Below are 12,008 nucleotides of genomic sequence, written 5' to 3'. Positions count from 1 at the left end.
AATAAAATAATAATCAATTAAATGGAAATTTAATGGCCTCCCTCTGACAGGCACCATGTCCAAATTTATGTGAAATATCACCAACAGAAATGTAAACCAACTACAATAAAATAAGACAAAAATAGACTAACCATTACGCCCCATCTCAATAGAGGACCACAAGGCCAATAATTGTCAGGGAATCACTGCATTTCGATCGCTAGACAAATTGCCGCAAAGGCAGGTCGATCGAAAGATCAGTCCGCCATCCGGTCCCCCGATCGAACCGCCAATGTAGAGGAATAGTGTGTGTTCTTACTACGGGCTAAGGTTTATATACTTTATGATAATCAAATGAATGCTGTGTGAAGTCCTACATTCAGGGTGCTGTCACTTAATATTTTTTTGTACACCCTGAATATATCTCAGAAAAAACCTTAAAATGTCATGTGTGCACACAGTATGATAGTTGTATGAATGCAGTTGGGTGGCTATCCAGGAGGCCCTCTCACTGCCTTTGCTGATTCCCTATTCATGTGGCATGGCGTAGGATGCTGACATGGGTTTTTTGCCAGTGTCAGTGTGGGATGCCAGAATTCCGACAAAATTGCCATGATGGCAACCCAAACCCAACATAGGGCACCCTGGCCCTGTGACTTTCGTCCCCTCCCTTTCAAAATATTTTGCTTGGTGGGCACTACCATCCTAAATACCTTCTGCTGCTCTTAGCAGGCCTCCCTCTGAATGGTAGGTTCTGTTCTATCCCCTGTTCTTCCATTTCCTGGTACAAACCTTCCTGTTATCCTTCCTCATTTCTCCAGAACTCAATTCTCACCCCTGCACTCATTTTCGACAAAACTTTTACACTTTTTTTTTTACTCTCCCTGGAAAATTCAGACAATGCCAGGATTCACCCAACTACTTCTACTTTCCATCCTGCCTTGTGGTACTGGGCATCAGCTAAGGAACTGTGGTGTTTCACTGGTCTCTAGACTGAAGCCATATGAACAACAGACCAACACTACATGATGCAAACCACACAGTAAATCACACTTTTTCTGGCCTTTACAGAGTCTGTATTGTATCACAAAAGTCATATTGCAGAGTTGAGGGGGGAACCTCTGGTGCTGCAAGACCTGTAGCACTATATGCTATATACGCTATGCACGAATATCTAACTTCTAGAATAACAATGTTTGAATGGCATGTTGCACAGCTTATCTTAATCAAAATGCTTAAAATGAAAGGACTTCGCCTATAAAGTTTAGAATCTTTTTATTACTAATATAGTAGAAAACATTTCTTTCATGGATGTTTAACAGAGCATACAGACATAACTTTGATGAGCAGTTTAGATAATACATTGGAATTGAACATGAAGACTAGCAGGTAAGTGATGAGTACAAAGGAGAGGCAAAGAAAAAAATAAGTTTGATGTGAATTCATTTGTTCAAGAAAAGATGAGGAAACAGTAATAGTTTAATATTATGAATATTATGAAAATGGCACCTAGAATTATTGTCTGTAGAGAGAGCAACAGCCTTAAACATTGGCAAAGTAATTCATGATTTTGGGAGTGAAAGATGAGATTATTTTGAAAGCATATGAATTCGATGAGATCAGTTGAATTTGTTCTAGTCTTTGAGAAAGGTATTACTTTTGTAGGAACTAGATATTACAGTTACAATGAGCCCCTAGTTTATAAACATCTGATTTATAATTGATCTTGCAAACAGTTTTGACACGTTTGATTTATGAATTCACACTTCAGTCCTGTGGTCATTTCGACAACTTCTTAAAGCATCACTTTATGGAATTAAAGTGGCTAAAAATGAAATATGTTTAGCTGTTACATACTGTATTTAACAGTTTAATATATACTATACAAGTTCACATCAATTCAGGACAGCACAATTCATTGCACAATGGCTTGGTATTTTTGACAATTTTTTGCATAACATTTCGCTGTATGAGACAGTTTGGTGTACAGAAATTTTGCAAAAGATAATTGGTAGCTATGACAGTTTGGTGAGTGTAATTCAGTGAATTATATATGAGAATTTGGTGCTATGACAAAGCAAGACAAAAAAATGCAAACTTTTAAAATGATTTTGGGTCTCTGTGATGCGTTGAATTGTTGTAGCCACCAATTGTCTTTCACCAAATCATCTCATACACTGAATTGATGTGATCCCATACCATACATGGAGTTAAATATAGTGTACTGTTTAAAGTATATTTTTAGGTTAATGAACTATCAAGCCCATGAAATAAAAGTGAGTTCTTTTCAGAACACATTAATTCACTGTTGTTAAACTTTGGTATTCTTTCCAAAGTCATTTTGTTTCATGAGTAAACAAGCAGCTTTTAAAGAATGAAGAATTCTTAATTCTGGGGTTAATCAGTTATAAGCATGGGCTAGAAAAGTATTATTTCTGTTATTTTTATTTAAATTATATAGTAATAACCATTCTCTATACACAGCTACATAGCTAATACTCTCAATGGCAGTGCTGAGTGATTTTTTTTTTTTTTTTTTTTAAATGTAGTTCATTATTTAACAATAAGATTTGAAAATAGTTTTAAATTTTGTTGTCAGGACATATATAAACCCTGGATATTTTGGTTGTGATGGATTTTTAGCGCTCATCTTTTTGTTACCCCAGTAGGAAAATCACTTCCTACTCACTCCCAAGTTTTTACTCTATGAACTATTTTTCAGAAATGCATGGTGTTTGTAAATTGGGAACTTAATGTACTAAAATTATAAGTGTAAGTTGCTTGTAGAAAGTATTATACTTTTTTCACTCATGATAGCTGAGAAAGGATACATAAACTAAGAAGTTTTTGGAAGTCTGAATTAAGATATGACAGAAAGGATGAAGGTCAGATCAAAATAGGACATTTGAGTCCTTGAAGGTGTGAAGAATAAAGGTCAGTGAAGAAATGAGGTCAGACTATATGACATAGCTGCCAACTCAGATTAATGATGGAGAATGTCTTTTTGACTTGATTTGACCCCTTCTCCATTTATCATCATATTAACTTCATTAAAAAATATTGAAGGAATACACACCCAAGAACAAGCTTTTTAACCCGGATTGAAATGAAAATTTATTTCAAATTATATCAACCCAGATAGCATCTTGCAGTACTCAGGGCATTTAGAGGCTTGTGGATGGCTGCACAATTGTGGTATATCATGCAGTGTTCTGTGCACTCTACTAGTGCTGCTACTGTGTCCAGTCGTCTCACTGAGGGCCTATGTGTGCTGTAACAGCATTGACTTGTGTTCCAAGTGGATGATTCTTAGCAGAGCTCTCCTGTCACATTCCACCAGCTTCTGAGATTTTCCAGGTCACTTTGAGACAATTTCAGAACCACTCCATTTCCATTTTCAGATCACATCACCTGGGATTTTCAGTGTTGTTGAAATTTCATGTACAGACTTCTGTCACAAAATGAAAATAGTGCCTGTGTAGTACCCTATTTTCATTCCATGATAGAAGTCTTAACTCCATCAGTCACAGCATCTTGCATTCAGTTATACCATTGTCTCCTCAACGGCCTACAAGCATATCTATAGTTGCCTGACATGTGCTTGGATAGGGCAGTGTGCGTGTGCGCACATGCACAGTGATCACTGAATTGTGAACACCTGTGTTGAGCCACTGTTCACAGATAACAACCACTGTTTGCCTAGACATTGATTCCACTAGATGTTTGGTCATCTGTAGGAATGACTTACAAGCCATGCTGCTTGCAAGGCTTTCCATAGTGTTGGAATAGATGACAGATATATAACACTTCCCATTCCAAACATCCTACAGGTGTTCAATTGGATTGAGGTTAGGTGAATTTGAGGCCAATCAGAATGGGTGATATCTTCACTATGTTCCTCAAATCACTCATGCACAGTATTCACCTGATGACATGGCACATTATCATCATCTTGCAAGATCCTGTTTTTGTCTGGGGGAAAAGTGCAACATGGCAGGGTGCACATGGTCTGCTAACAGCTGCCGGTAGACCTGACCAGTAAAACATTGGGCCAAATGTACCAGGGGTCCTAGTTCTTGCCAGTAAAACATGCCCCATGTTAATGTATCTGCCACCTGCCTGGATAGTGGGCAGCATGCGTGATGCATTCATTGACTTATATTACTTGCACCACACATGGTGCAACACATTGGCGTGTTGCACCATGTATTTTGACTCATCTAACCAGTACACTCATTTTGGTCCTCCAGTGTTTTGTTGACACCACAGTATTTGCTGTCAGTGATGATCAGCATTGAGGAGAGAATGTCTCTTGGGTTGTCTGATGTGGAACCCCATACGTTTGAGTATGCGGCACATCATCATTTGGGATGTTGTTCTTGCATTCCCCATATTGTATTGCTATGTCAGCTGTAGTACAGTTTCCTGCTGTTGAGCCTGTACAATGTGTTGCCCTTTACTCACCATAAACATCTACCTTGCATAAAACTTCAGAGTTCTGTCAGCAGCAGGTGGTTTGACCATTCGGCAGCATTCTTTGTACACCTTAACCACAGTGGGCAATGAGCAACTGACAAGACGTGCCATTTCCAATATGGGAGTACCTGATGCATGGCTCCTACATTTATGCCCCTTTGAGACTGATATTTTTACTATGTCCCACAACTGCTACTTGATCACTTTGACTTGCACAACCAGATGGAAATTATCACTACTTTAGTGTGTGAAACTGTTTGGTTTTTATACTGTATATTATTCAATCATAGTCCATTATGGATGGGGTGGTTACAATTCAGTAATCACCAATTGTGTGTGTAGATATATAATATAATATATTACATACTATATTATATATGTAATTTCTGTTTATATTTTATGCTAGTGGTGTAATGTTGTCAGTCTTATATATAAAATGTGGTATATTTACAAGGGAAAAAAAGTGTCATACCATAACACTTTTTTTCCCATTACATGATGCACAGCCTACACAGAATTAACAGTTTTAATATTGTGTAGGATGGCTGCTGACTGAAGATCAAAAGTCCTTCAGTACTACAAGTGTAGTAGCCTATATGAAAAACTTGAATTTTTGGCAAGTTTCTTTGGAAATATTTCATCATTCTTCATATAGGGAATTTTAACTGCCTTATGAAATCAGCTTCCATTGTCGGTTTTGCACACATTTCATTCCACAAGATGCTTTGTGTTTAAGACCAGGTCCTGAGCTGGCTATTCTACTGGTAACACCATATTCTGTTTGAGCCAGGTAGGGTTCCCTTGACCATAAAATTCCTTCAGCATAGACATGTCTAGAATATCATGGTATGGCAAATCTATTGATTGTATTGTCTACAAAATTCGGTGTCCATTACCATACCATCACACTTCACAGTTGAGACTATGCAGTCTGTATGGAAGTGTTTTTTTGGCTGTTTCTAGCCTCGGCGTCTTTTGTCAAATTAATAACATATACTGCAATTCATCGCTACAGAGAATGCATTTCCACTCCTCCACTCGTTAGTTTTTGCAAGCGTGGCACATTGTAATTGTTGCTGAGTGTTGACTGTTTGCATGTCAGAGCTTATCTGTGAGACAATCTCAATTCAGTGCTCTGCGTATGGCAATTATGTTGGCAGTCCCCCACTCCCCCAGTACGCTTGTGGACTTCCTAAATGATTTTGTTGCACCTATGGTGCAATGTGCTACATGTTTGACTATTTGAAAATTTAAACTTTCTATAAAAAAATATGGTCAGCTGCTTTGTGATTCAGCCTTCACATATGCTTTTGCTCTCTGCTTCTTTATTATGTTTCCTCCAGTGGTCTGTGAGCAGGGCAGATGTTAAATGCAGGTGTGATCACCTAGGGCTGGGGTCACCAAACTACAGCCCGCGGGCCAGATCCACCCTGCGTAGTCTGTTCATCCGGCCCGCCCCGCACTGTGCTACAAATGATCAATTTCTAAAATATATTGTAATTATTTATGCGGAAATATAATAAATAGTGAATCAACGAAATACTACTTTTTCAATGACAGCTTGTGAGCGGGGCTTATACCTTGGCAACGGCCAGTGGCGGCGCACATGACATCACAAAAGGGTGCTTTGTCAGGAACATTCGTTAACGTAGTCGTATCTACCGCCCATCTCCGTCGATCATGGTTATGGGATATGATTGCTAGGGTGCAGCAGGGGATAAATGTTAGGAAGGGTCTCGTAGGGAAGATTAGAAGTAAGTTAGATCTTCAACTTCTGGGTGCTTTGTTTATATACTGCATTATACATCAACAAGCACTATGTGGCAAAGACTTAGATATTTCTTGCGTACTGAAACCAGTCATCTCTGCGGTGAACTTTATTCGGGGCCATGCACTTAATCACCGCCAGTTCCAAGCTTTTCTTGAGGAAATTGACTTTGAATTTTGTGACTTACCTTATCACACAGCAGTGAGGTGGCTTAGCTGCGGTAAAGTCCTGTTTCGTTTTTATAAGCTACGAAAAGAAATAGATATTTTCCTCACAGAAAAGGATAGAGCTGATACACTTCTATCAGATCCTACCTGGCTATCAAAATTGTCATTTTTGGTTGACATAACATCTCACATGAATGTATTGAATTTAAAACTTCAAGGAAAGGACAACTTTATCTGTGACCTTTACCTAATCATTAAAGGATTTCGAAGAAAGCTATTACTTTTTGAAGCACAACCAGAAAGAGGAGATTTCTCTCATTTTCAGTGTTTCAAAGCATTTCTTGCTGAAATCAGATGATATCAATTTTGAGTTTCCAAAGAAAATTATTAATGACTTAAAAAATAATTTTTTTGAAACATTTTCAGACCTCCACAGAATTGAGAGTGATATTCTTTTGTTTCAAAATCCGTTTCATTGTAACGTTGATGATGTGCCAGTCGAACTACAGTTAGAGATCATTGATTTACAAGCAAATGACCTATTGAAAGAGAAACATAGAGAAGGAAATCTTGTAGAATTTTATTGCTGCTTATCTGATAATGAGTTTTCAAAATTAAAGAAATTTGCCTCTGGTATGGCATCAGTGTTCGGTACAACTTATGTCTGTGAGCAAGCATTTTCAAAACTGAAATATGTAAAGTCCACATATCGAACAAGGCTGAGTGATGAACATTTAAAGGCAATTCTCTTGGTTGGGTGTAGCAATTCAAAAGCAAACATTGATGATATTTTAAAAGCTAAACGCCAGTTCCATAAATCACATTAATCTTTTCTGCTTACCTTATTCCTAATGTTGCCTTCCTTGATAAGTTTTTGAAAAATAAATATATTTGTTATATTTATTTTTCTATATATTCTTTATTTTTGCATATTTTGTATATTGGTAAATAAATATATTCGTTGTCTTCATTTTTGTTGTATTTACTGAATTGTAAGTATTGAACAAAATTATTATACGGTCCGTGCTCGTCAATCTCTCAGTTATCTGGCCCGTCATGAAAAAAGTTTGGTGATCCTTGACCTACGATACCTACACGTCAGAGCACTGTATGGATGTGTTGTTGCATCTTGGCCCCAGCAACACTTAAGAAAGTTTCTTGCTTTGAACACATCAGATTAGCACTGACATGGAACTTCGGAGCCTCCGAATTATGTCTAACGAGTCATATAGTTTGCACCCCTAACTTATCTGTGTTTAAACACTGTGCCCAACTGCGTGTCGTTTCATTTGTAATTTAGATGTGTACTACTATAACATCCTCAATGTCAATTAGCATAATTGATATTTTATATATAATGTGACTTTGTTTTGATATGTTTGATAGCAGTAGTATAAAGTAGTGGTTTCCAACCATGGGTCACAAATTAAATCAGAATCACTGGGTGTCGACATTACAATCTTAGATCATCAGAAGAAAAGATTTTTCCCTTTTTTAATCTTAAGTGTTTAAAAGCATTAAACACTTAACGACATTGCCACCCACCTCAGTTAAAGCTTCTCTCTCAAGAAGCTTTAATTGATGTGGGTGGCAAGGTTGGGAGGTACTAATTTAGATTTGCTCACAAAAAGAAAAGCCACTGCATTTGATTCTAAAATCAACTACTGGGACTTTTTTTTTTTTGCATTTGAATATTTATTTTTTTGAAATTTTGTTTTTGCTTTGTGTACATGTACACTTTAAGTCACAATATACCATCCATTTAATACCACTGCTTTATAGTTATATAAGTATATAAATTATATTTAAAATAGGTACTACAATCGTATTTTGGATTGCTGAAAAGATGAACATGGGTCCAAAATAAAACATGTGCGTGCACACTTTTTGCAAAAAAATTAAGTGTGTTCATGCACATTGAGTACAAGTGACAAATGAATGGATAAGCTGTTTCTATACACATCTGAATTGACTTTCTGTTGTGGTGGTTAAAATTGACACTTAAATATATAGCAATCATTTAAAGATGTAATTCATTATTTTAAGGTAATGATATTGTAAAAATAGGAGGATATTTCTTATTTGGGAGGATGACAGTAGATCAAAATAAGGGTTGCTCTTAGAAATGTAGAACAGCTGGCAACCCTAATTAACAGCAATTCAATAATCAAAGATACCGTCATCATCAGAGTACTCACCTAAGCTGGACTGAATGGTTCCCACCATCATTAGCAGGATGAGCTGTTTTACTTCACTTGATCTGCAATGAATATCGTATTCAGCTGACCTGATACATTTGGTGTTAGGTATATTTTTATACATCAGTTTATTTTATGTTAATTTTTTTTTTCCTGGTCCTTTCTACTACACCTTCTTATATAATGTATGTGTTGCTGTAATAATTCTCTTATTCATCCTTTAGTGATTTTTATTTATATAATTTATTCAGTCAAAACCGCTTTAGTTGAAAAATCAGGAAACCCATTTTATTGCTGCTATAGGTGGTGGGAATTATGCGTGTCAATGTAGAGAAGGTTCTGGAACGAGATCAGAAGCTATCCGATCTGGATGACCGTGCAGGTGAGCACCCAAAGTAATGACATGGGATCTACAATGTTAAGGGTTGAATTCGGCCAAAATGCTTGGCAGGGAAGTTTAGTTGAATAGTATCATGGATTTAATTTTAGAAGCAAAAAATTTTATTGCACAGTTGCAGTGTCAGCAATTTTAATAACATAATACACGTTCACAAGATAAGAGAAACAGAGTTCTTACAGGTTTATTAAGCCTTATAAATGAAAAACTGCAAAGCTATTTTGTGATTAGACACTATCATTAACCTAAGAAGGCATAATGGTAAGTTCTGTTATTTCAAGATTTAGAGCATTTAATTCCTGATGGAATCTGAATCTGTATATCTTTAGATAAACAGAATTCTAAAGAAACCTTGCATTAGAAAGCTTTAACCTGTCAGCAAGCCTATTGAATAGTAGCTATCCACAATTTTTTTATAATTAAAATAATTAAAATTTCCGTGCAATAACTGATAGTCTCCTTCGCTTGACACATTCAGCTCCATAAGTTAAAGTTCATGTTTAGGTTGCCACATGGTTCTTTTTTTTTTTTTTAAGGTGCAGGAGCTGGGACCAAATAATGTTTTTATAATATTTCTTTAATAATGCTTTTATAGCTTCATATTTCATAATGTATAATTTCATTTTATAGAGGGCTATCATGTAAAAATCAACAGAAAACCTTCCAAATATGTCCTTAACCTATTAATTTTTATTTTAAGTCATAAGGACCGGTTTACTGGGACTAATGTGTTTGTTAGATGATTCCATCACTATAACTTTATTTGAAATGGACTTGCTTCCATGTTGTTGGGTTTGCTTTGTACCCTGGGGAATTTCAGCTCATTTTCTGCAAGGAGTGGAGTTTACACAAATATCACTAGAAAAAAAACTTATTCCTGCCATGTTATATAGACAACTAAAAATGTGATGGAATAGTGTTACCTATTGCTGATGTGAATGTACTGTATATATGAGTTTGAATGGTTGTTTTTTGTAGTAGTAGTATTTCTCACCCTTGCTTCTGACAACCCTCTGAACAAAATTTGCAAGTTTTCTGTGATTCTCTTAGTATCCATACCAAGCACAATTCCATTTGTAATTTGAGACTGTTTGTGCCTTTAATTTATTATAATCTGTTGCAGTCCCCCAAGATATCCTTCAAATTCCCCTACAGGTTGCAATGCACTAGTTGAAATACACTAGTTATCCTTATATTACTAAAAAAATAAAATAAAATAACAAAATCACATCATTGGAATTTGTGTATCAGTTGCCTTAAGCAGTTACAGTGAAGTATTAACCCTTCTCTAACTATTTAGAAATGTATGTACTGAGTTGATATTGCATTAGTAACACCATCTTTTGTATGAATTGTGCCCTCTGATGCTCTAATCAGAGAGCACAATTCATACATAAGACCGTTAAGATAAGATTGTTCATGTATGTGGCAATCGGTTTTTGAGTGTCTGCAAAGAAGACTGCTTTGGTGTTGAGATCTTTCCACCTTTAAACGTGGAATGATTGGGGGGGGGGGAAGACATGTGGATTCCAGTATCTTGGCAATAGCCAACCTGGTTAAGTGCTCTATTTTGTGGCATTATGAGTGTGCAGTGACTGGCTTAACAGCAGTCCAACAACTAGCCAAAGATAGCAATGTGTGGTAGATGCATGTGGTGAGCATTTTTTTTTGTCTCATCTTGTAACACAGCAGCAGCACAGCACAGTTGCCCACCCAGTACAATAGCAATGTAGGAATAGCAAGATTTTCCACGTGGCCTTTTTATGGTGTTTTCTTGTCAGTTGACCGTTGGGTCCCTAACTCTGCAAATATTTTCTGTTTCAACTCCAGGATAGCTGCCTGGTCAGAAGAGTTTATAAGACAGAGAAAGAGAATACAAGAAAATTACCATATTTAGTAGTAACACAGGCTTGAACCATGATCAGACAAAGCACATGTGCTTTTGCACCTGACCAACTTGGCTCTGTGAAGGCTATGGCAGCCGACAGCTGCCACAGGTACCCACTCTTGCTATGAGACAAGAAACTTTATCTTACATGTGCATGTCAACACCACCACTGCACTACTACCATGTGGAATCTGTCGCTTGGTCTTATAAATCCCATTTACAACTTTATCATGCTGATAGCCATATCTGCATTTGGAGAAAGCAGAGTGAAGCTGTGGTACCTTGCTGCACTGTTGAAGTTCACCAGGCTGGGGGTAGTGTTGTTATAGCTTGGGGATTGTTTTTGTAGCATGCCCTGGGTCCTCTAATCGTCACTGGCTCAGTGTGAATGCCTACCTTTCTGTCATCGCCAGCCAAGTACTCCTCTGCATGATGCAGTGTATCCAGACTGATACCTATTATCAAGACAATGTACTATGCCACAAGGCCTGGCTGGTTACTACTGGTTTCAGGAACATGGCAGTGAATTCTCTGTCATCCCATTGGCTGCTGATCTCAACCCAATTGAGCATATTTGGGACCTACTGGAAAAGTATTTTCAATGCTATGACCATCCACCTGACAATGCAGTACCCATATTTTGCACACATTGGGCAGTATGTGGGTAGTACCACCATAGGACACCCTGCAGCACCTTGTGGAGTCTATGCCAAAGAGTGTACAACTGTGTTATGGGAAAAAGGTGACTCCATGAGGTATTGGGCAGATGTGGTAGATGACTTTCATCAACCGGTGAAATACCACCACTTTGCTTATTGGAGGCTTGAAGTGGCGAAACCCATGTTTAGTCTCTAGAGCAGAGTTTCCAGCATCCCCCTCCCCCCATACTTCTCCTTCAACCCATGCACGGTACTAAGTACTATAGGTTTTGATACCTTTCGTGTTTGGGGTTTCATAAAAAAAAAAAAATTCAGTTATATTTATTAATCAAGTGAAAAAGAAAAATTGAAATATTTCCATGGTTATTGACCAGAAAAGCTAATTTCAATGAGAAACCTCCATTTGCAATCACATTCTGAATGCTGGAATGTGGAAATTGGCCCATGTACATATTTGGTTAAGTCACTTTTCTTTT

General features: G+C 37.2%; 1 protein-coding gene across 5 annotated transcripts in view; it reads left to right on the top strand.

The window, feature by feature from the left end:
• Positions 1–12,008, top strand: part of LOC150085314 (vesicle-associated membrane protein 3-like) — a 113,172-nt gene that overhangs the window by 39,843 nt on the left and 61,321 nt on the right. The window contains exon 3 of one of the 5 annotated variants that reach the window (XM_090373145.1): positions 8,892–8,970. The exons of the other annotated variants lie outside the window; for them this stretch is intronic. Coding sequence (XP_090229271.1) covers positions 8,892–8,970 — 79 coding nt within the window. The remainder of the gene's footprint in view (positions 1–8,891; positions 8,971–12,008) is intronic. 5 annotated transcript variants of the gene reach the window in all.

The sequence above is a fragment of the Mastigoproctus giganteus genome, chromosome 5 (assembly GCF_048544385.1).
Source record: "Mastigoproctus giganteus isolate SK-2022 chromosome 5, ASM4854438v1, whole genome shotgun sequence".
Lineage (NCBI taxonomy): Eukaryota > Metazoa > Arthropoda > Arachnida > Uropygi > Thelyphonidae > Mastigoproctus > Mastigoproctus giganteus.
The sequence above is the reverse complement of the archived record's forward strand: the minus strand, read 5'-3'. Positions and strand labels throughout refer to the sequence as shown.